General features: G+C 41.1%; 1 protein-coding gene across 4 annotated transcripts in view; it reads right to left on the reverse strand.

Moving 5' to 3' along the window:
* The window catches only part of PDZD2 (PDZ domain containing 2), a 2,738,687-nt gene that overhangs the window by 227,975 nt on the left and 2,484,149 nt on the right, over positions 1 to 26,563 (reverse strand). For all 4 annotated transcript variants that reach the window (XM_044073368.1, XM_044073377.1, XM_044073386.1 and 1 more), the window contains one exon: positions 13,509 to 13,680. In XM_044073368.1, coding sequence (XP_043929303.1) covers positions 13,509 to 13,680 — 172 coding nt within the window. The remainder of the gene's footprint in view (positions 1 to 13,508; positions 13,681 to 26,563) is intronic.

The following is a 26,563-nucleotide window of genomic DNA, read 5'->3' on the forward strand; positions in this document are numbered from 1 at the left end:
ACCGTCCCTAGCACCTTGTCCCGGTGGCCTATCGGAACAGACTCTTGAGAACAGTGGAACCAAAGTTAGCTCTATGTCTAGAAGCTAAATCCAACTTATAATGAGAAATGAAAGTGTGAGGAGTAGCCCAAGTAGCCGCTGCACAAATGGTGTCAATAGGCAGCCTGTCTTGGAAGGATATAGAAGTAGCCAAAGCTCTGGTGGAGTGAGCCTTAGGTTTGTTAGGCAGCTTTTGGTGTCTAATTTCATAAGCAAAGGAAATCAGAGATGTTAGCCATCTGGAGAGTGATACCTTCGAAACTGAAAGTCCTTTTCTGCCTTCTGCATAGAGACAAACAACTGGTCAGTTTTCCTGATCTGTTTGGTTCTATCCAAATAATACCTTAACTGACGATGAACATCTAGCCAATGCAATTTTTGTTCAGACCTGTTAGAAAAGTTAGGAAAAAACACAGGGAGGTCAATGCTTTGATTTAGGTTAGACGCAGAGGCTACTTTAGGTAAAAATGATGGATTGGTTCATAAGGACACCCTGTCTTTATGAAACAATAGATACGGTGGTCGACTGCTGAGTGCATGAAGTTCTGAGACCCTTCTAGCTGAAGTAATGGCTACCAGAAAGAGAGTCTTCCAGGATAGCAATTTCAATGAACAGGAAGCTGCAGGTTCGAACGGGGGAAGAATCAAAGATGTGAGAACTAAATTAAGGTCCCAAGAAGGAGGAGGATTTCTTATAGGAGGTCTGAGAAGAAAAACTCCCTTCAAAAAGCTTTGCAAAGCTTGTGAGACATGATGGCAGAATCTGAGATGCCCACATGAAAGTTAGAAATAGCTGCCAATTGAACTTTAAGAGTAGAAGGAGATGAACCTGCATGGAAGAGTTCAGCTAGAAAATCAAGGACTATTTGGATGGAAGCAGTGAAAGGATCTATGTCCCTTCCTTGAGCCCAATAGGCAAAACGTTTCCACTTACTAAGATAAATCTTCCAAGTGGAAGATTTATGGGAAGCTATCAAAATATCTCGAACAGAGTGAGATATTTGAGGAAGTCTGGCTAAGGTTGGAATTGGAGGAACCAAGCAGTGAGGTTCAGAGAGGGGAGGGAGCGATGTAACTGACCCGATTGATGGATCAAAAGATCTGGAACTAGGTCCAGATGCCAAGGTTGCTCCAACAGAAATTGATGTAGAAAGGGGAATCAAACCTGTCGAGGCCAGTAAGGAGCAATGAGGATCAATGAGGCCTTCTGAGCGATAGCTTTCTGTATCACTTGAGAGATTAGTGGGAAGGGAGGAAATGCATACAGAAGTCCCTGGGGCCAAACCTGGACTAGAGCGTCTCTGCTGGGCTGGCCTGGTAACGGGAATAGGGTGAAATAATCTCTGCACTTGCTGTTTTGGGGAGTAGCAAAAAGGTCGCAGACACGCTGACCCCACTTGAGAAAAATTTTCTCCAGAATAGAATCTTTCAGAGACCACTCATGAGGCATGAGTATAGCTCTGCTCAATTTGTCTGCGATTAGATTGGACTTCCCGGGGATATGCGTTGCTATCAAAAACCGCTGAGAAGAAATCGCCCATTGCCACAGTCTGAGAGCTTCTCGACATAGGGGGTAGGACCTGGGTCCGCCTTGTTTGTTGATATACCACACTACAGACATATTATCCGTCTGGATTGCTATCGTTCCCAAGGGAAGAGAGTCTTGAAGGGCTTGCAACGCTAAAAGCACTGCTCTCATCTCTAGAACATTTATATGCAAGTGGCATTCGTCTGGTTGCCATATGCCCTGGACTGTTCTGCCCTGATAATGCCCCCCCCCCCACCCGATCAGGGAGGCGTCCGTTGTCAGAGTAGCAACTGGAGGGGGAGGAACAAAGGGTCTTCCCAGGAAGAGCTGAGGGGAAGAAATCCACCAAAGAAGATGATTCTTGCATGCTTGCGTAATCATAATGGTGTGGGACATCAGAAGTTGCTGGTACGACCATTGTGTGAAGAGCATCCATTGAAGGATTCTCATGTAGAATCTGGCTAATAGAAGTAGAGGGATAGCAGCCGCCATAATCCCCAGTACTTTTAGAACTAATCTTACTTTGACTCTGTTGCTGTGGAAGAGAAGAGAGACCAGTTTGCGTATGTCTGCTATTCTTTGGTCTGTTAGTCTCGCAGACATGTTGACTGTGTCTAGATTTGCGCCTATGAAGGTAATAGCATGACAAGGCGACAAAACAGACTTTTCGCAATTTATTGAGATGCCTAACTTTTGACAAATGCGAAAGGTGTAGTCTCTGGCCATTAACAGAAGATGCTTGGTAGGAGCTGTGAGGAGCCAGTCGTCCAAATATGGAAACACCTGGAATCCTTGACGTCTCAGGTGGGAAGCTACCACTGCCATGCATTTGGTAAACACCCGGGGGGCAGTGGTGAGACCAAAGGGCAGGGCTCTGAATTGAAAGTGACTGGTTCCCAGCTGGAAGCGGAGAAATCTCCTGGAGCATCTGTTCATTTTTATATGATAGTACGCATCCTGGAGGTCTATAGAGCACATCCAGTTTTCCTTTCCCAAAAGGGGTAGGATGGATTGTAGCGTGACCATCCGAAATCTTGTTTTCTTGACCGACTTGTTCAAGATACTGAGATCCAAAATGGGTCTCCAGTCCCCTGTTTTCTTTGGAACCAAAAAGAATTTGGAGTAGATTCCGGATCCTTGCTGGTCTGCTGGCACTGGCTGAATGGCTCTTTTTGCAAGCAACTTTGAAATTTCCAACGCTGCTTGATCCCTTTGAGCGGGTGGAACATCTGGAAGGGATCGAAAGAACGGAATGGAATAGCCTTCGGAAATGATGGACTGTACCCACTTGTCTTGAGTTAGGGATCGCCAGGCTTCTGGGTACAGTGACAATCTTCCCCCGACTGCCTCTGAAGGTGGACAGTCGGGCAACACCTCAGGGATGCTGAAAGGGCTTATCGGAAAAGGTTTCTCAATTGCCCTGGTTCTGCGGACCCCCCCTGCCTCTAGGGCGACGTCTACCATTATTGTTCCCCCCTCTGCCTCTGGCGGGGAACCGACTCTGTGCGTCAGGCAAAGTCCCTTGAGATTGTTTGTGGAACCACATTTTCCCACTTTTCTGGCCTTTGGGGTAAGGCCTAGAAGGAGTAGAAAAACGGACTCCGACGGCAGAAAGAGTTTTGCCATCCGTCTCGCACCTCGTCAAGGTTTCTTTCACTTGAGGACCAAAGAGAGATGATCCATCAAACGGGGAATTAGTGAAAGACATTTTAAAGGGGTCCGCAAAGTTGCATAGCCGCATCCAGGCATGGCGGCGTAAGGCCACACCTGTCCCTGCGGCTCTGCTCGCTCCATCAGCCGCATATGAAAGGAGGCGCATGGAGGAGTTAGCTATAGAATTTAGGGTAGCCAGCTGAGTGTTCATCTTGTCCTGAAAACCCGCAGCTGTAGGATCCTTCAACATGTCACTCGCTTCCTTGATCAAATCTCTTTGAAGACGAGTGAAATGGCATAGGTAGTTCAGCTTAACGCATAGCAAAGGTCGCTGACGAAAACATCCGCTTCCCGTACCTGTCCATAGACCTAGATTCCTTGTTAGGAGGATGGACAGGCACCGAAGGATCAGCTAGTTCCTTCTTAGTGGCAGCAGCTACCACCATAGCATCCACAGAAACTCCCTTGGTCAGAAATTGTTTATCTGCTGGTGCTGTGATAAACTTTGAAGGTCTCCTGGGGGTGGGGTCCACTGAGTCAGGAGCCGTCCAAGCCTTTTTTGCTACCACCTGCATGAGGGGGTCAAAGGGGGGGGGGGACACCCAGGAGGTGGAAGGGCGAGAGCCAAACGCCTCAAGATACACAGATTCATCCTCCGAAGGGTTAAGGGCTGGCCAATTTCCCCTCTCCCTCTGTTTCAGGATTTCTAGAATGTCTGCAAAGGAGACATCTTCAGAAGGGGAATGGGGAGAACCCTCGGAATCCTCTAAATCTGTGTCAGAGGTGACAGACTCAGGTGAGTCTATGTGTTTCCTCTTGCACTTTCTCTTCGTAGGGGGCCCCCCTGCCAATTCAGGAGAGGCCTCGGAAGAAGAAGAGATCCCCACAGGGGATTCTTGAGGAGCTGGCTCTCTGCGGTCTGGGATGAGGGAGTGAGTAGACATAACCTGAGGCACCGAAGAGGGAGGGGCGGACGGAGCCGACTGTGGAGTTGAACCAGGTTCCAACACACTCCTCATGACCTCGAATGCTCCCCTGTCAGGCAGAGCCAGAGGTCCCCGCTCCGAAAAGCTGAGAACCCCCCTCGGCACCGACAGTGATGGCTCCGAGGCCGATGTCGGAGCCGAACTCACCAGCGCCAAGGCACCGAGAGGGAGAGCGGGGTCGGACAAGAGTCCGATGCCACTCACCCCCTCGGAGCCGACGAGGGAATTCCGGCGCCAAGATTCTTCCAAGGAAGAAATCGGAGCCGACGATGGAGCCGAAGACATTTGTATCGGCTCCGACACTACCACAGTCTCGGTTCCGAAACGCCCCGGCTCCGAGCTCAAAGGAGTCGGAGGAGGAACATTTTGAGGGACAGGGTCAAGCATCGACTGATGAGTCGGGCTCTGAAGCATTTGGGCAAGTGCCTCGGACTTAAGAAGTCGACTCACTACCCTCTGAAGGTCATGATCCGAAAGCCTCGATGACCTAGAGGAGTGAGATCTATGGCTCCATTCAGACAGCAAGGGAGACGCTGGAGCCGAATGAACGGAGCCAAGGGACGGTGACCTAGACCTCTTTCTAGATGTCGGCTCCGATGGTCTGATCAGAGCCGACACAGGAATTTCCAATGCCTCGGCTCCAGCCGGAGCCGAGGAAACCACAGAAGCTGCAGTCTGAGACTCATCGGCTCCAGCCGGAGCCGATGTAGCAGGAGGTTTCGGAGCCTTAGGCCTCGACTCAGAAGCTGGAGTCGAGGACCTAGAAGCCTTAGAGGGTTTGCCCGAAGTAACAATAAGGGAACCCTCAGGCTTAAGCAAACCTCTTAAAATAAGTTTATTTTTTCTTTCCTGCAGGACTCTAGGGCTGAAGCCATGGCATACAGCACAAGAGTCCTGCAGGTGTAAAGGTCCCAGGCAGTACACACAAGAAGTGTGACCGTCTGTCCGAGACATTTTCTGACAGCACGAGTCACACTTCTTGAAGCCTGAGACCTTGGAGTCCTTAGACATTGTCAAGAAAAGTGTAACCACACACACACTGAAACACACCGATTACACTTTACTCTACACAAGTTTTTTAGATCCCTAACAAAAACACATACACTCACTAAGGGGATGGAAGGGCCCGAAGGCCTGAGGGAAGAACTTATAAGTTCTTAGTGGAAAAGGGGTGGATAAACAGAAGGGAAAAGGGTCTAAATCCACTAAGTTAAGGAAAATAACTATAATAGGTTAAATTAAAGGGGTTTAAATAGACTATAGATTACTCTATAAATACTGACCTGAAGCCGGTAGAAACCAAACACCTCGATCGCTGTAGCGGCAAACGAGATCTGAGGTAATACCGCCTAGCATTGTGGGATATAAGGGGAGCCTCGAGCCGGTGGAACCAACTCTCGAGCTTTTAGAGTGGCCGAGTCGGAGCCGAGGTCGGCTCCGAACCCATCCAGCAAGAATGAAGGCGAGATTGACAACTTAACATCAAGGTTTCTACACTGCTAATTCTAATTTAGCTAAAAATAAAAAAAGCATATTTTTGCAGTCCCTGATTACCTTCCAACCAGTTCATAAACAACAACTCATCCTTCTGTTAAGGCATTTTTTACAGAGGTTTCTCTCTTTTGACCTCTAAGAAGGCATACTTCTCCCCATTGTAGTTGAACTTTACACTGGAAGAAAATTAACTTTACCTCCTTTAAACTAACAATTTCAGTAAAGGTAAATATATTCTTATGGAAATTACTCTTTTTTTTTTTTTTTTTAGTTTCTGTTACATACGAAGGTTTTCAAAGTTACAAGCATTATGTGCAAATCATCTTTCCTTTTTTTTTTTTATACAAACAAAGGATGCCAATTTAAAATAACTCATCTTTCATGCCAGAAGTAGTTTTTCAGTGTCTCTTAATCAGTATACTTAATTTGAAGTTTCCTTTGCATACTATTAAAATGACGGAGAGCACTGTTTGTATATATAGGATGTTCATCAACAACTTGGCTATACAAGATGGACTAATGGTCTCAGCCAAATTGAATGACTTCCTATCCCTTCAAAAAAGGAAAGGGTCTACAGTCAGCAAACACTTGTAAATGACAGGCAGGGCCAGTGTAATGCCTATTGCTATCATACAGCAAATTTCTTCAAAGCACAATAACAGCTCATCTCACTGTGGTAAGCAGGCATATCAGCAGTGCATTTTAGAAATGTTTCTGCAGAATATATTTTGAAGCTGACTCAAGTTTTACTGTTCACATCTTAAAAAAATACTACAAAAGAAGTGCACAATTAAAGAGTTGGTCATGTTCTGACATGGCTGTATGTTATAGGATTCTGTAACTATCCTTTTACCTTAGGTGCAAGAACATTGCTTTGGAATCTGCCCAAATGTTATGACTTACTTTTACAGTGACCTTTCATTAAGGGGTGTGCACAGCTGTGTGTCAGTAAATCTTCAAGGAGAGATCAATCTAGCAGTGACCTTCTCTGAAGAAGACAGTACAGCTATGCGTAAGGACACCTACCATAACTACAGATCTTCAAGGCTAGATCACTGTAGCAATACAGCTACCCTGTCTACATCCACATAATAACAGCTGTGTTCAGTTCCTTATTTCTTTAGTACATGATTACACAGTTACATTTCCTTCTTGTTCTAGTCATATTAACAGTTGTAAAGGAATAGTCTTCTTCAAACCCAAGTCCCTGCAATGGCTTTTTTGGGGTTTGGAGAACTGAAGAAAGCTCTTAGTAAAGTTGAATTTATGTGGGAGCCTCTCATAATAATCCAAAAGGAATGTTGGTGCGAGATTAGAGCTGGTCTTCATAGAGCTGAAGTATAGCTGGAAATTTATGGAAGGGAATGAAAACATAAAAGGTGGGTAAAACCCAAATGTAAAGATTAACAGTTAAAGTAACCTCTTCTTGAACAGTTTCCTTTATAATAAGAGTTCTTAAATACAACTGCACTGTCAGGATGCAATAAGTCTATGTATCTTTTCCAGGATACATACAAATATGCCATATATATCAATATGTCTGTCTGTGTATATATATATATATATATATATATATATATATATATATATATATATATATATATATATATATGTCGCATGCAGATATAGATAGATTAGCAATAATCATGCAATGAATCCATATATCCCTTTTGTACACATTTTATGTTCATTCTAAGCATGTGAATAACACATTTCTCTAGCAGAATAACAAGAGGGTGCTATATATGCTCTTTTTTGCTCTTTTCTTGAAGAACCAATTGGTTTTCTACAGTCATTTTTCTTAAGAGATAAAGGCATAAGGTGTGTAAATTTGACTGTAAGGAAGCACATGGACCACTTGGCTTCCCAGAGTCAGCCCGACTGAAGTCATTTTTTTTTTTTTTGCTCTTCACTGAAAGAGCAGAGGGAGGCATGTTATAGAGTATAGGAAGCTTCATACCATCAATGTCCTTTTTTGGAAGACCTAAAGGGGTGGGGTGAGACTTAGGAGTCTGGCAATAGGTACTAGATGAGCTCCACTTCATGTGCACAACAAACTCCTCAACCAACTTGAAACACTACTGTAAAACCCAATCTTAAACTATTAAAGGGAAAATAAACACACTGCATGCACCAAAATAAATACTACACCCCCTAAATTATACACAGATAAATCAAGCCCCCCTAAAAAAACTCAACATTACCTTTTCAGATGCTTAATTATTAAACAAATAAACAACTAAGTAGATAAATAAATATACAAAAAAATTAACCACAACCAACCATTTTCAGTCAGCCAAATAAAAACGGCACTACCAGCAAAATGGGTCGTAACTTAGACAACTAAACTTAAGACAGTTTACTATAAATAAGCCTCTCTACATTACTATAATAAAACCAAATATTTAGCAGATACCTTAAAAAGAGTAAAAAATCACCCTAGAACTAGAGTAAGAAATTACCCATGAGACAGTCCATACATAAAAATTTACAAAAGTAAATGCTTCACCATACCTTTTTGTGCTTCAGTTGGACAAGATGCCATCTAGTTGAGGTAACCTCATTGAGTTACTGCTGGTGTGGCTTCTAAGTCTGCACTGACAATAACTCTTTGGTCAATTCAGTGAATTGCAGAAACGATTTTCACTGACTGGGGTCGATGATTAGGTATTCATTGAAATGCAGTTTCAACAAACTAATATAGACCTGATACTGGGACAGCAATGGTTAACCAGCTAACTTGCTTTCACCTTTTTATTCTTGTATGTGCAATCTTGGAGTTGGAATAATACATTTGGCGGGGCTTGTCCAGATCAGGGTTGCTGCCTATAAACACACTACATTTTTGGTCACAGTGAGGTTATGACTAATTGGTTTCTGATGGTTGTAACCTCAGCCAGATAAAAGTCAACAAGTCATTGTGGAAGCTAACCCACATAAAGCCGTATCCAAGAGACAGCTTACATAAATAACATAATTAATCCATCACAAAGAAATGAATGGAAACAAGTAATAAAAAAAAGAAAAGCATGTGAATAGAAGAGCAGATGAATAGAATATGTTGGGGATCTACTTCATGCAATAGGAAACATCTTGCACTGTAACATGTGGGAACTTGATTTTATGACAAGTAGCAAAATAATTCTGTCATCTTATATATTTCATATTTCATAAATATATCCCATTATGTTTCACCCACATCATTTTTTACATTTATGTGATCATAGGATCATAGAAAATACAAGGCAATTGAGTCAAAAAGTTATCTATGATTTCCCAGTACCTGCCCTCATGTGGTATCCCCCCCCCCCTTTTTTGAGAAGGGCAAAGCAGATCAGTCCTACACTACAGTTATGGGTACTGACCCAATCATCCAGTTTCTGAAGGATTCTAGGGTGTTACTTTGTTTAACTTTTTGCAGAAATGTGTTCCAGAGGTGAGGTAAGTGTCAGGTAATTGTTTTCTCTAGTGGATTTTATTTATGTGCTGGTGGAGATTTAAGTCCCAGGTTCTGGTATTAATGGAGCTACTTGACATATGAAGATTCAGGAGATCAAATGATATGGAAGGCAAAGTAGAGATCACCCTGCAAGAGTCTATATGAAACTGAGTATACACACTTCAAGCCTTTCCTGGTAAGTCTAGGACTTTAGGTCAACAATCTTCTAGGTTAGGAATCTCTGGGGCCTTTCCAATTACTTAGTATGTCTATAAAGGTATACTCCCAACAAGGGCATTAAAGTCAATAACTGGTCTAATTAAGGCTGAATACAGTCAGATGATAACTTTTTTCAACCTAGATGGTATGTCTTTGCATATTAGTTGTGCTAAGTAGAGGATTTTCTGACTGTTATTACAAGATGGTCAAAGGAGAAGGAACTAACACAGGTACCAAGATTCTTGACAACATTATCATTTTGGAGAGGAGTATTGGCTTAATTATGTATTGATGGAGAGCACAATTTAGTAGTTGCGACAATACTAAACTTTTTTGTCTTCAATTTTAGCCCTTTTTCTGCATACCAGTTGTTTGTGAGAGTTTGTTCTTGAGAGAATGAGTGTGTATCCGAGGAGCTAACCAAAGGTCTAGATTCCCTGTCTGCATAACAGAAATGCTTATTTTTCACAAATGTACATCTATATTTCACCACTGTCATCTCTTTCTACATGTATAAAGCATCTATATATGTGGTGTGTGTGTGTGTGTGTGTGTGTGTGTGTGTGAGTGACGATATGGGCAAGTGCCAGCATAGCCAGCTGGAATTTTGTAAAGAATGACATGTTCTTTCAATATCAAACTGATTTATACAAGAAGCTTGTGTTACAAAAGTATTAGAACTGTATGTCATTTGTATATCAAACTGGTTTGTACCAATGCTTGTGCTGAAAATGCATTTCCGAGGTTGCTTTTGTTGAAATGTATCAACAGTACACTGAAATTAAGAGAAATGTACATGCATTATTGTAGCTGAATTAAATGTATATGTTTTAATAGAAGATACTGGGGGGTCTATATTAGTTAGCTGAAATTACATTTCAGCAAACACCTAATCATCGACCTCTAATCAGCAAAAATTGCTTCCACAATTTTCTGAATTTACCAAGGGCAAAGTAGTAGTTGGCCAACTACACAACTTTTCCCTTTTCTTCACTGTAGTGTGATCTCAGAGTTGGTATATATAGTTGGGGGTGGGTGTTGGGGCAAAGCCCCCACTTGGGTGGGTTCGAGTTTAGTGAGATGTTCATCCATTGTGCTGCAGGGCAAGTATTTCATTGCCCTTGGTCAATTCAGTGAACTGCAGAAGCGATTTTCACTGACTGGGGTCGATGATTAGATATTCATTGAAATGCAGTTTCAACAAACTAATATACACCCGATACTGGGACAGCAATGGTTAACCAGCTAACTTGCTTTAAGAAAAATAAGGGAAATGTAAATCAACTGTTAATCCATTAAAATTGCATGCCACATTGTTGAATAGGACCAGAGATGCTAGCCTTTGTTCATTAGCTCAGTAAAAAGAGGGAAAGCCCCAGCTACTGCCATAAACATTTAGATGCATACGGTAGCCGTCCATGCTAAATTCCTGTCTCCGCTTCAAAGGAGAATACTGTGAAAACCCACAGGTTACCAGGTGAGTTAATTCTGCCAGACCTCTTGGAAATTATATTTTTGATATTACAAAGAGAAATCTAAGAGTACTGAGTACTCTGTTTGGGAAACTTGACAAGAAAGACCCTCACCCACAATATCTTGCCTTGCAGTAGTAAGTAACAACTAGGGAACAGTTATTATTTTAGATTAGTCAGAAATATAGCCTGAATCTGTCCATCAATGTTCTTTTCAATATTTCCTTTCATCTGAACTCTATGGTTTACTGTAACATGTTTCATGTTCTTTCATTATTTATTATTAAATATATTAAAAACTTTTATTGTGGCTGGTCCTTGTAGAAAGTATCTAACCTTTGAGAGTACTTACATTTATTTGGTGATGCTGTATGTGCCACTCCAGAAGATCTAGCTGTCTTGGTCAACTACTATCATTTATATTAGTATTAATATTGCACAGTATAATTGGATACCCTTTGTAAGAGCCTTATAGTAACTGACTGGTGGCAGTGGATCTGCCTTATTTTCTGGACAAAGCTGGCAGAGCAGGTAATCTGTGCCAGCCTTTCCCAGATATATGTGTGTGTGTGTGTGTGTGTGTGTGTGTGTGTGTGTGTGTGTGTGTGTATGTAAATTAAATCTTAAAGAGTGTATGTGTTAGCTACTTGGGGCAGGGACACAAAGCACTGGGTTCACAGGGAGGATGCTGGAGGACTTGGCTTGGATACTCGGCTGAGGACCTAACCATACAGCTGTACTAGTGGGGAGTCTTACTGGGGACCTGGAGGGAGACAGATATAGACATCTAGACCCTGGGCTGAGTATGTTCCCTGTGTGCTCTTAAGGGAAATTCTACTCAATGCAGAGAGATCTGCATCTGGAAATACTGAGCGCATCCATTTGTATTCAAAGTGCATGTCTCTCTCCATTGTCAGTAGTGAGGATTCAGGCTCCTTCATTACTGGCCCAGCATGGGGACGTCACATATTGGTGGTCATTATGTATTGGTAGCAGTGATGGGTATCACAGTGTGTGTGTGTTTGTGTGTGTGTATGCACATATGCATGCACACACATACACACACACGTGTCTGCGATTCGTATGTATTATATATGTTACACAATACATGTATTTTATATAGACACAGATATAGATGTAGATAAACATGCATAACATGAAGTTTTGGGATCCTAAAGGAAAAGGACAGTTTTCTTTATTTTGTCTACAGAATGACAGTAGCACTTTGATCACAAAACACAGTTTTAGGTGTCTGTTAAGATGGTGAGCAAGAAAGATGCTGTATGCTAATCAATTAAGCACTTTCAGTTGAATTCACATCAAAGCAATATTTAACCTCCTACCAGTCAGAAATATTTCTTAGATGTTGATCTAAAACTGGCACTCTAATTTTTGTCTCAAAATAATTAGTCCAGGATGAAGATCAGATGTGTTAAAAATCAGTCAGTGTTATCTGTAACCTGAACTGAATCTGGGAATAGTGACATGTAGTTTTAATGCAGAGCATGGAAGACTGTGGTTAAAGTACCCACCCAGCAAATCAAGGTGGTATTTGTACATGTGACAACAAAGCAGTTTATTTGTGGTTGGTATAATGGTTAAGGTGTTAACCTCACAGACAAAAGATAAAGGGTTTGATTCTCATTAAGGGAAATTGGCTAGGCTTAAAATGGCTCATAAGGGCATTTAACGTAGCACTTACCAAACCTGTCCAAACACTCTGTGTATAATCTAGTTTGGTCATCATGCTGGCATTTCTTATTATGCGAATTCTAAAAAGCTAACCTGTCTCCCAGTGATCAGTGTCCCCCTGCAGCAAAGCCTCTCCTTTCTACATCTGTCAGCCAGCTGGGATAAAACTGCTTAGTTTTCATTTCCACTTTAGGAGTTTGTATTTTACACTCTTCTTCTTCATATTCCAGACTACCTTCCTTCAGGTGCTCCTGGTATGCTGATTTTATGACCTCTCTTCACCTAATCTGTGTCCTAGTTCAGCAGTGCTGTTTGGGCTTCACTTGCATGGAGAAGAAAGGAAGAGCATTCTGTCATTTATTACTGAATAATCATGCTTACAGAATACCACGTCTTTTTTCTTATTCCCTGTCATTATTTCATTTCCTTGGTCTGTGTTCTTGGATATACAGATGTTCCAAGCATGTCACTTCTTCTTACAAAAAACACAGAAGAGAATCCTCCCTTTTCATGTCATGTTATCCACCCTTCCCACATGTTCAACATCTGGCTGTGATGAGAATGCCCAAATAAATACTGTTCCTAAACCATAAGTCATTTAACTGTTAACACTGCAGTCTATAGAATTGTAGTCTACACATTTTAGGTTAAAACGTCTTCAAAAATACTTTTCTCTGTTTGGCTTGCTTGGAATTTAGCTGGTTGACTACTAGGGGATGCAGTTACATATGGTATATTTTCTAAAAGGAGTGATGGAATGCTCTAAATGATCAGGGATCTGAAGAATAAATAGCAAAAATCCATAATCTGTGTCTGCAACTAGTATAAAAACAGCAAAGCAAAATCAGTTCCTAGATGCTGCAAAACCTAACCATGTAAGAATGGATGCATTATCAGGCCAAATCCGTACTGATTTTCTGTAATGAAACACTCTCTGAAACAGTTCCTGAATCTTATTATTAAGCAATATTACTAATACATCTTACTGTGAGTCCTAGGAGGAGGAATGCTCTCATCTACAGAATTGTTTTCACTCTTCTGGTGGACATGATCTTCATCACTGGAGCCAGCTGCCATGGTGTCGGAAAGCGATGACTGACTTGGAACGTCATGGGAGAAATAATGCGACAGTTCTGCTTCAGAACTAATCGATCCTTGCTAGAAGAAATGAATGCAAACAACTGTTACAGAACTGGTGAAAATAAAAGTGAAAGGTTTAACTATGCCCAAGTCACTCAGCTAGATAAAAAGCTCCTCCAGTTTACTACTTAAAACAGGCTCTTGTGTCAGGATACATTTGCATGGTTGACCAGCGATAGAAGAAAGTAACACAATGTCCAAAACATATACACACGTATAGGCTCTTTGAATGTTACAAAATATATAGATCAGATTCAAACATTTGAAGCATTTCTGTTAGTTCACTCTTTTGTCAACAGTTGACTGCTATTTGCAGCACTTAAGACACAGAGTTGATTTACACACTTTAAAAGCCCATCATTTAGAACTGTGCACTTTTCAACTAATTTAGAGAATTTAGGGTGGAAAGAATTGTGGTATAATCAAATTATTGGGACTGAACTGCTTAGACTTAGACATGCCATGTGCATCTCCAAATTCCTGACAAGAGTAGAGCATAGATTAAGCACATATCTAAGAGGTACGGCAAGAGGGTATTCCAATTTTGAGAAACTGTGGGTAGAGTAAGTCATCACTGGGACAGTTAGTGTCTGCCAGCTGTTGAGTTAACTGCATAGTTTGTCAGAGGGTCTTTTTCTAAGTAGCTGGATAGCTGGAGGGACAAAGTGGTTATGGTGTGCAGCAAATAACTGAATGCAAAAGAAGAAAGGGAGGTTGGCTAACGGGATGGAGATACAAAGTCAGATAAGCAAAGAGAACCAGGCAATATATGTTTGTAAAATACACAACTGGAACTGAGCAAATACAGAGGAAATACCTTTTCCATAGCTAATAAGGTTGTTTACTACCTTCTAGAAACTGCAAGGGTTATTAACATACTTGCCAGCTTCTGCTGGACTGTTTTAGTCTTTCAATTTCTTTTCAGCAGACTACATAGGGAAATGTAAGCAGTTCAGTTACTGGTAATTAATAATGGTAAGGAAAAGAAGAAAAATGTCAATTCCCAGGAAAAAAAATGAATGTTACCAGCATAACAAATGCTAATAATTATTTATGCTCTGTCTGCTGACATACATACAGTTTGTACAGTTGGAATTATCATCAATCCTGAAAGGTAAGGACAGCTTCAGAAAGGGATACTTCATGAATCACAGACAAGAAAAACAGCATAGCAGAACTGATGCATCCTTAATGGAAAGTAGTCTTAGTCCCTTCAGTGCTGAATGGGGGCTATCACATGATTCTGTTAATAAAATCAAGAACACGGTTGACTTGGTAGTTTAGCTAAGGTGTAAATTTCCTATTAGATAGAAGTTTTAGACTTAATTGGCTAGCAATTACTGACTGCAAGTCTTTAACATGCAGTGGTAGTGTAGATTTTGTTATGAATCATGATCTCTTTTCTCAGAAAAAATAGAGCTACCCTGTTTTTTTCCCAAAAGTAAACCAATATTTAGTATCCCACATTAAAAAGACAGTCTGCTTGGTAAAAACTTTGTTTGGCAATCTTTAGCAAGTGGTCAAGTGATATCCCCCTTCCTCGTTTCAGTACTTATGGTAATTTTTCTCGTGAGTTAGCCTGGTCATGGACAAAAATCAGGATTTTCATTAAGAAGTGTAAGGGTAGGACAAAAATTCCAGCCCAAGACAAATGTACTAAATGCATCTAATGGGCTGGTGACAAGTAATTTTCTTTCAAGAATTGTTCAGTTTGTGCTGTATTTTTGTTTATTTTTAAGAGAAGGAAAATCATTTACAGCTAGGGAAGTTTCAGGCTAGCCCAGCTGCTAACGTTTCTTCCAGAGCCTCTTCCTCAACTACTAGAGATTCTGTGAACAGAAAATCTGAGCCAGACAGGGACTCTCTTCAAAGTGCAAAACAGGTTAAACCCATTAATGTTTATGTGGTTTCTAAGCCTGCTGAAGTTCATGACGTATTGTCATTTCTCATGCTCCCCAAGTCCAAACACCAAAAAGGAATAGTCTGTCCCTCACTCTCTCCTGTGCCAAAAGAGGAGGTGGATCTCCCGTCTTTCTAGTCAATGACCTCAAATGTGGAGAGATTTTAGAACTCATGCAGGCAAAGGCCAAACTGCCCCATGATACCCTCTCTGAGTCTGAACTCATCCCTGTGGGGGCCTTCCATTTTCCCAGATCATCATCTTTGGGCATTTTCCCCAGCTAATGAGATGGTTCAACTGGTCATACATAATGCTTAGAAGGACACAGACTTGGTGGCTCCTATCCTGAGCAGGCTGGATAAAATCCTGTTGGCACCCAAAGACATTCCCAGTTGGTCACAAAACCTATTTCTCAATACAATCATTATTTTCCTGCTTTTAAAAAGGTTCTAGAATCACAGACAAAAGCTTTTCATCTACCTAACAGAGTCACTTACAAAGGGAAGACTTGGGAAGTACTGTTTCCTCCACCTTTACCTTGAAGGTTTTAAACTATTTTCGATGAGGTTTTACAGGAAGCTAATAGACAAGATGGCTCAGGTTGTGGAACAGTTGCCTTACTCTACCTTGGAAATCAGACTGCAGTCCTAGCTGTCAACTGCTGAATGAGTAGCTAACCACACCATGCATTTTGCTCACAGCGCTGAAGATGGTTCAGAGTGGCAGCAGGCACAGGACTTAAAGTTAATTGCTTTGTTGAAAACACTGAGACTGAACTTATGAAATCCACATTTGACATAGCCTTACTATTCAGACCAAAAGTAAAAGTGGAAGTAGACAGACAAAAAAGTAAGGGCAAAACACTCCCCAAAGTTGGGGTAGTGTTTCAGGCTCCTCAAAGTTCATTTTCTTTGAATCATCAAAGCCTGCACCAGCTTTGGTTTCACTGCTCCCAATAGCTTTATTTTCAAAGTTCTGGCAAATGTCACACTGACCATGGTGGTTTCCAGAATGGTCAACAAACTAGAGGAGGAGGTTTAGGGAGAATGAGCAGGAATGCTATGGTCCTCCTTCAGGACATCAACAGTCCTCTCTGAGGCTTAACTGGTTGCTCCTATTCGAGGCAGTTTGGGCTTTCTCTCCCTCCACCTAATTGAGTGTTTGGCCATCACATATGATAGGTTGGTAAGGGATACAATATCTGTAGGCTATCAAATTGTTTTCATAATTCCACCCAAACCACAGTTTCAGCCTATCACAGATATCCTACCCCTTCAAAAGACAGTGGTAAAACTAGAGTCATAAAGCCTCCTCATACAAACAGCCATCCAAGATTTCCTACTGGATCAGAAAGGTCAAGGTTTTTACCTAATATTCTTTTAAGTTCCCAAAAAGACACGAACCTCAGGTCTACTCTTGATCTGAGCAGCCAAAATCAATGCATATCTAAAAAGCCCTTTTATATAGCAACAGTGCAGTTTATCCTTCCTTGCCTGTCTAAATAAGACCGGATGTTCTCCAGGACACAAATCAAGATTGGCATGGAGTCCAGATCATTCATTCACTTCCACATAGGAGACCGTCATTTTCCATTCTGGATACTGTTATTGATCTTCTCCATATCTTTAAACTATCTGGAGTGGCTACTGAAACTAATATCAATTCATCTATTGATCTTCCAGTATTTTTGGAAGAACACCCCAAATTTGTTCTCAAACATTTGCGCCATCTCTGCTAAAACTGGAAATTATTTAGAAAAGTTGCAAGTCAATAGTGCCAGTATTTACAAAATGTCTAAAATCTGGGACCCTTTCCCTAATTATTATTATTTGTTGACCATGCCTATAACTCTGGAAGCAAAAGTTGAGAGTATCACCATATTCTCTCAAGGGTGTTCACCAATTTTATGCCCATTGTAGCAGCTGTAAGCCTGCAGGGTCCCAGGTGCTTTCTTTATCGAGACACCTTGCTCCAAGCAGCTGCAATGATGGACTGCCCCACTGTCACCCTTGATTTGCTTGAACTGTTCCACTCACTGTGCATAATGGAAAACCTTGTGAAATCTCAGCTGATGCCCACATAGTCATTCACGTTCAAAGGCTGCACTCCTCATGCTTCAGCTTACCAAAATTTTCTTCCACCAGACAAGATTATCTCCAGCCAGTAAACAATACTCCAACTGACTTAGTACAATTCCTTTCTGCAGTCAACCATGTGACATCTACATTGTTCATGGTGACTCATGCCAGGTTTCACACAAGGGTTTTTCATTGAATGGAACCAGCTTTCAGATCATTATATCTCAGAAATGCAAACAGAATCTTGCATGGTACATCTGAGAAGGCTCCCAATTGAAATGTTGGCACTTGTAATGCCAAAAATCAAAAAAAAAAAAAAAAAAAAGACTGAAAACTTGGAAAAGAGTGAATCTTGAAGATCACTCTTCCCCTTAAAACTTCTTTTTGAAGAAGGGGGGAAGCTGCCTGCTGCACCCCCCCCCATGGGAAGCAAGTCCCCCACATCCCCCAAACTAATATATATATACCAACTCTGACATTGCCATACCTCAGAAAAAAGGGGATATTCTCTCAGAATATCTCAGACGTGGTATATGGAAGTCTGATTTTTCGGCCATTCAGCCTTCATATTTCAGAATTCGCTCTAGAGGAGTCCTGACATTTCAAATGGTTATCCTCGAGAATCCTTCCATTCTATGGGCAGACCTTTTCATGCCCACACCCCTGATGACTGTTACCACAGATGCCTCTGCTCAACTGTGGTTGAGCATTACTTGTAACAGACTATCCAAGTTACATGGTCACCCCAACAGGCCAATCGGTGCTTCAGTATTCTGGAAATGATGGTCATCCTCCTCACCTTGCAAGAGTTCTTGGACTCCCTTCACTCCAGTACTATTGCCATCTATTCCAACAACATGGCAGTAGATTTTGGCTTACGAGCCAGCAGGAAGTAACTCAATCAGGTGGCTATGAGAGTCTTAAGAGTGAGCTTTTGTTTCAAATTACCTTCTTGATGCTTCTTCTTATATCTTAGGACAAAAGAACTCCCTAACAGACAGGCATAATCACTGTCTTCTGATGACATGAGTCATCTTGTCAGTCAGCCGGTCAAGCAGCATGGACCCTGTTCTGTTATTTGGGGGAAGCCTTAATGCAAATTATCTGCATTCTCAGTCAACAATAAATGCAACAACTTCCTCCCTTGGGGGGATACCCCAGGGAAGAAGTCATCCAGAAGAGGCTCACACAATTCCTTAACATCTTTCTCCTATTTCCCTGTATTCCCAAGTCTCTAGAGAAGGCCACAAATTGCAAGGCCAAAGTGATCCTCACATATTCCTTTTGACCCTGAGAGATGTGGTTTCTCCTGCTTTGACCTCTTTTCTCAGACAGACTTTTCTACCTAAAGTCTTCCAGGAATCTGCTGTGTCACCCATCCAGTAAGCCTGATCCAGACATTCATTCCTTCAGTTTAACTGCCTGTTTTCTCCACTTCCAGTGATGGCCATGGACCCGTCACACTCTGAGATGATGTCCCAAATTCTAAGCTCTACCCAAAGACCTAATATGAAAAAGAATTATCATAACAAATTAACATATTTCTCCTTATGGGCTACTGACAGAAGTCTAGACCCCCTTTGCAGCTCCAATTCCTAGTGTCTTGGAGTACTTGCCATAGGTCTTTGATTCTGATCTTAGCTTGTTTCCAATTAAAATCCATCTGGCAGATAGTTTTAATTCCTTCTAATGTGTCGTCTTTGTCTGTTTAGCCTCCCTAAGAGTTTGTAAAACCTTTTTGAGGGGTATTTTCCTCCTGTTGCCCCTGTTAAGTGCCTGCTTGCATCTTGGGATCTGTACTTGTCCTTGAGAGACTTACACCACCCCCCTTTTGAATTTGCTACCTCTGGAGACTTAAAATAACTCTCAAGATAAACTGTATTCCTTGTAGTTATCATCTCAGCTAGTAAGATTTCTGAGCTTCAATCCTTTTGTGCCAACCGTATGTAGATCATTTTCTACAAAGACAGTGTATCCTCAGGGACTAATCCCACTTTCATATTTAAAATGGCCACTGACATGATCATTAATTAATCCACGGACCTACCAGCACTTTTCCCAACTTACAGTAAGCATATGGAATATTTGCTTCATTATGTATGGATGCACATAGATAACTTATATTTTACTTGGATAGAAAAAAAATTCCAAAAGAAAAGAACATAAGCTCTGCATTTCATTTTCTTCCAAGAAACTGGGTGCCAATGTGTCCAAACAGACCCTTTCTCTATGACTTTCACAATGCATAAAGGTTTGTTAGTCAAAATATGGTAATCCCCCTCTACTAGGATCTAGAAATGCACATTCTACCAGAAAAGTGGCCACTTGACAAGCATTTTTCAAAAATACCTTGATAGATTACATTTGTATGGCTGCTATATGAGCACTGCTGAGCACTATCAATAGTCACTGCAAGCATGATGTGATTTTTACTTCTGTGTCTTCCTCCTGCTTCATTATTTGGGCTATTACTTCTTAAGAACCTCTCAAGAGGTTCAGCCTGGGACTCTGTCCTATTGGTAATGGAGATGAAACTCCCCAAAAGAGATTCAGAAACTAAGTACTTAGTGTCTAACAATAAATATGTATTGCCAGTTTCGTCTCTTTCACCATCCTTACCTACCATTACCCCCTCTGGCTTCACAGCACTTTCATGTTTAGTGGGGATGATGGTTCTGAGTAGACGTAATGGCTCCTGGTTTTGTGTGTGCTGTCAGATGGCTGGAGTAGGGTACATAGTTAGGATTATGGTTAAAGGGGAGGGGCTAAAATAGCCTGGGAAAGTTTTAGGTGTCAAACAGAGCCATACCATACCAAAGAGATAATGAACCAGCCATCCTCCCACACTGCTATTCCAGTGAGCCATTACTTGGCTCCCTCTCCCCATTTACCATAAACACTGATCAAATCTGTCAGTGCACAAATTGTTTTCATCTTTACTATTAGAGATTTGGTTTTAATTTAAAACTTTTATGTCATAGCACAAACACTGGTGGCCATTTGCTAAACAAAACAGTCTCACATTGAAAATGGACTTAGCATAAGAAAAAGTAAACTGCTCTTCCCTTGCAACTCACATTCATTGAAAATGCATCTAGTTTACCTTGGGACCAGTGCTGCTTTCAAATCATGACCCCCCCCCCCCACTCCCACACTCATTTTACCAATATACATAAATACATGTGTTATTTGATTCACCTTCCTGATTGTTTTAAATCATACATCTTGTTTGATACAGTAATATTTTTAGTGTGTTTTAAATTTGTAGTACTGAACTTTTTTTCCATTAAGCAGTGAAATAAAATCTACGAACCAATAATAACAAAAGTATCCATTTCAGAACATTTCATCCCGAAAAGGCCACTCAAACTGCTGTTTTTATAACCCATCAATATTAGTATTCAACAATTACGGACACTTTATTAACTGCGTACACACTGCATCTGATTGCAAAAAAACAGATACATTGAAGTATTCAGTTTGCTTTGGGCAAATACACACTGGTCCTGCAAAGACACACTAATGACTTTTTAACTTTATTAGCTCAGGAGGACAAGTCATTCTTATCTACAGATGTCACCCAAATGCAACAACTGTAGCTGCATTGTTGACTGCAACCTTCTCAGATGCCTGTGAAAAAAAAATAACAATAATAATGACCAAAGTCACATTTCAAACTTGTTTCAACAAATAGTAGCCAAAGTATTCCAATTTAATGCACACACATACATGCACACTAGTCCTGCATAGACAGATTAAAGACGGTTTAAAAATACCCACATGATAAAAGCATAAGGTACTCTCATCCACAAACAGCCCCTCACCTCCACCAGCAGTTATAACTACTTTGTTGGCTGTGTACATCCCTTATCATTATGCATAAATAAATTACATTTACTTTATTGGTAGCTTTGGATGAACTATGCAAAATTTCTGCAAAGATCACTAAAAGATTTTATGAGAGCATAAAAAATATTAACCAACTGAGCATATGCATCTGTCAATCTGCAAGAGTAAAAGCTACCGGAATTATTTCCCATTAAAGAGAACTATTACTAATTTAGAGGTTGCTGCTAGCAGACAACTTTGCATTTTAGTGCTTAATCTACAAATGCAGTACTTGCTGCCCTTGAAGAATATATTTCTTAGGTTACCTTAAAAAGCTGGCATACTGGTGATATTGCCATAACATTTTCTGAACTAGATGAGCTATGCAATAGGGAATGGCTGGCAAACAACAGCAACAATTTCATAGTTACTAGGCATGCAGACCATTAAAGACCTAGCCCCAATCTCCAATTGCTCCATAGCACCTTATGGTTAAGTGACTTGTTCAATGTCAAACAGTAAGTAAATGAAGGTGGAACGATTCAAACCCTGCTCCTTTGCCACAGGAAACAGCTCATACGTTGGAGCTGTAGTCCTCTATGCTAACTGCCAGAATATTAGTTTTTAACTAAATTTTGAAATCCTTTACAATCTTATCTTGTAGAGAAAAGAAGACCGTATCACAATAATATGCAAACAATGACTACATAATGGGTGCTGACAGACTGTTCTGATCATCACACTAAATTATGCAGACTACATGACCTGGCAAATTGTCAACCCCTTTGTAGATGCTGGAGGCTGTAAAGAAGATACAACAAAAATATATTACTAAAATGCAATGTTTAGACTGTATTACATAATCAAGGCCTATTTATGAATTAATTCATTTTTTATTGCAATGAATAAACAAATACAATTACAAATAATACAAATACTGCAGCAGCTTAATTTCAGCTACCCACAAGTCATACAAAAATCAGAGATATTACTGCATACAACATACTGTTTTTTTTTGGGGGGGGGTCATGCTCGTAGGACACCTTCATCTTATTTTTGACCTCTTTATGTCTTCTCTATCATCAAGAATAGCTATCCCATATGACATCACTCAGTACAGGTCTGACTTGTATGAATGGCTAATAATGCTATACTGTCACAGCCAGTGTCAACTTGTGGACAAACAGGGCCTTAAGCAAGGTAATGAACCAAGGCCCTGACAGCCATACCAATATCCCATTACTTGTCTGTCTCTCGTCAAGGACCATAAGAGTAATAAAAATAGTTCTATTTGTTTACCTGCTACGCCCATTGACATGGTCAAGGATGACTTGGTGACAATGACTCAGTAACTTGCTTGCCGAAGATCACACAACTGGCAAGTGAGGCCTGAGGGAATCAAACCCTGCACAATGGGAACTACAGCTCACAACCTTAAACTCTGCACCACCTGCCACACCAGTATACATACTATTTTATTTTATACTTTTACAATTATTACAGAGATAAGAGCTATTTTTCTAAATAAAACAAAACTCTTTTGCATGAAAAACAGACTTTGCATGCGAAACAGTAAGTAAACCTCTCTTCCTTTGAAACTCACATTTAGTGAAAATGCATCAGACAATGGGTTGGGGAAGGTAGCCTAATGGTTAAGGTGTTTGCCTTACAAACACACGGTACAGGGTTTGAATCTCACAGGGGATAATTGGCTAGGCTTAAAATGGCTCACAAGGGCAGTTAGCCTAGTATGAATCTATGAATCCATTACACTACTAGAGATGTGCTGAGATTTATACTCAAATTGCGTACAGTGAAGTATTACATTGGTGTCTATGTGAATGGAGTAAGAATTCAAAAGACAACTATAATGCATTTGCTAACAGCCTGTGACAGTCCACTAGACAATAGTGACCTTCTTCAGGAGCAGCCCAGGAGTACTGTCTGTTCAGTCACATAGAAAACAAATGAAGGCTGAGGGAATCAAACCATGTACTATAAGCAACAGTTTATAGCTTTTCTTATCTGCACGAAGCGCTACACAAACTGTAGCATAAACTCACAACTGACACTGACAAACTGTAATCCTCAGGGATTAGAAAAAATATATACATTAAAAGAGGACTGGCAGTTAGTTTGGGGTATGAAAGCTCTTTTCTCCTATACTGAAGGTTCAGGATTTGACTCTGAGCAAGTCATTTAACTAGACAATGCTCCTAACTGGGGCATTTTATATATATCTACACAGACACACACACACACACTACCTCTCAACTGTCCAGATTTTCACAGATTGTCCAGATTTTTGCCTCATATTTTAGGTCTGTTCCTCAGAAAATGTAGGTTTTCCGGCAAATCATTGAGGATTGAAGTCAGAAAATAAAGAACATTTGAGTTTCAGACTTCATACTCTTCAGAAAATCAATGCTAATGCATAATCCGTTATTCTATCAACTTTCTAAGTTTGTAAGAGCAATATTTAAAAATTGTCCCTAGTTTTGGTCCTTTGTCCCCCATTATATATGACTTTGTCTAGAGTTCTTGCTCTGAGAGGTATAACACACACACACACACACACACACACACACACACACACACACACACACACACACACACACACACACACACACACACACACACACACACACACAAAATCCTATCCAGTGAAATTGTGTGGATGACCATTCCACTGCTATTTTAAATCACTCCTGCCAAAAAAAAAAATATACATCTCTGCTGATGTTTTCACTTTCAGAAATCTTCCAACAGAGCATTTTTTAATGGAGTTTTTTGTATTTTTTAACATCCTGGCCAGACCCCCCCCCCCCCACACACACGCACGCACGCACACACACACACACACACACACACACACACACACACACACACACACACACACACACACACACACACACACACACACACACACACAGCTGACATGGGGCCCTAGGCAGCTGCTGGGTCTGGCTCTGGTGTCAGGCTAACTTGGTCTTGTCTTGAGGGTCTTAGCTCTGTCGGTAATGAAGATGAAACTGCCAGTGCAGACCTCTTGTTATGGTAAGTATGTAACTTACTTGCTACGCTCATTCTCTTGATTCTGTAGAGTAGTTTGTGGGTTATGAAACCCAGAATTGTAAGACCACTGTCAAACATGCCCCCCCCCTCCATCCTGGAGTTATAACTGTTGTACTTTTTTCCATGGAGTTCTGAATTCCTGAAAAGTAAATGCTGAGCAGTACCTTGTTAAGAAGACTGCAACCTGGACTAAATTGGAGCCTTGAGTGTACTGTAAATTCCAGTCATCTGTTACTGGTGTTTAAGGTGCATCCTTGGCATCAAAACAGATTTTGTGGTTTTCTGGTGCAAGGAAGATGAGCTGCAATGTTTCATCTTAAGTTATTTAATGGATTTTCTCATGAAGTTAGTATACAAGTTTTACTGAGTTTTATGAAAAGTGTTTGGTGATTGTTCTGCTGCTCGGTGTTTTGTAAGTATCATCATCATCATCATCTTCTTTCGGCTGTTCCCGTTAGGGGTCGCCACAGCGGATCTTCTGTTTCCATTTCTTCCTGTCCTCTGCATCATGCTCTTTCACACCAACTGCCTGCATGCCCTCTCTCACCACATCCATAAACCTTATCTTAGACCTTCCTCTTTTCCTCTTACCTGGCAGCTCCATCCTTAGCATCCTTTTCCCAATATACCCAGCATCCCTCTTCAGCACATGTCCAAACCAACGCAATCTCACCTCTCTTGCTTTGTCTCCCAACTGTCCAACCTGAGCTGACCCTCTAATATACTGATTCCTAATCCTGTCCATCCTAGTCACACCCAGTGCAAATCTTAACATCTTTAACTCTGCCACATCCAGCTCTGACTCCTGCCTTTTCGTCAATGCCATAGTCTCCAACCCATATAATATAGCTGGTCTCACTCCCCTCTTGTAGACCTTCCCTTTCACTCTTACTGGTACCTGTCTGTCACAAGTCACTCCTGACACTCTTCTCCACCCATTCCACCCTGCCTGTACTCTCTTCTTCACCTCTCTTCTACACTCACCATTACTCTGAACTGTTGATCCCAAGTACTTAAACTCATCCACCTTTACCAACTCTACTCCCTGTATCCTCACCATTCCTCTACCCTCCCTCACATTTACACACATATATTCTGTTTTATCCCTGCTGACCTTCATTCCTCTCCTCTCTAAAGCATATATCCACCTCTCCAGGGTCTCCTCAACCTGGTCCCTACTCTCACTACATATCACAATGTCATCTGCAAACATCATAGTCCACGGGGCCTCCTGTCTGATCTCATCTGTCAAACTGTCCATCACTACTGCAAATAAGAAAGGGCTCAGAGCTGATCCTTGATGTAATCCCACCTCCACCTTAAATGTATCTGTCACTCCCTCTGCAGTCCTCACCAATGTCACACTACCCTCGTACATATCCTGTACCACTCTTACATACTTCTCTGCCACTCCCGACTTCCTCACACAATACCACAACTCCTCTCTAGGCACCCTGTCATATGCTTTCTCTAAGTCCACAAAGACACAATGCAACTCCTTCTGACCTTCTCTGTATTTCTCCATCAACACTCTCGGAGCAAATATTGCATCTGTAGTGCTCTTTCCTGGCATGAAACCATACTGCTGATCACTAATCATCACCTCCCTTCTTAACCTAGCTTCCACTACTCTTTCCCATAACTTCAAGCTGTGACTGATCAATTTTATCCCTCTGTAGTTACTGCAGCTCTTCACATCACCCTTATTCTTAAAGATAGGTACCAAAACACTTTTTCTCCACTCCTCAGGGATCCTCTGACTTTCCAAAATTTCATTAAACAATCTGGTTAAAAATTCCACTGCCATTTCACCTAAGCACCTCCATGCTTCCACTGGTATGTCATCTGGGCCAACAACCTTTCCATTCTTCATCCTCTTCATAGCTGACCTTACTTCCTCCTTGCTAATCTGTTTCACTTCCTGATTCACTATCCCCACATCATCCAACCTTCTTTCTCTCTCATTCTCTTCATTCATCAGCCCTTCAAAGTACTCTTTCCATCTACTCAACGCACTCTT

Source organism: Protopterus annectens, chromosome 1.part1 (genome assembly GCF_019279795.1).
Source record: "Protopterus annectens isolate FY-2018-M chromosome 1.part1, PAN1.0, whole genome shotgun sequence".
In the NCBI taxonomy this organism is placed as follows: Eukaryota; Metazoa; Chordata; order Ceratodontiformes; family Protopteridae; genus Protopterus; species Protopterus annectens.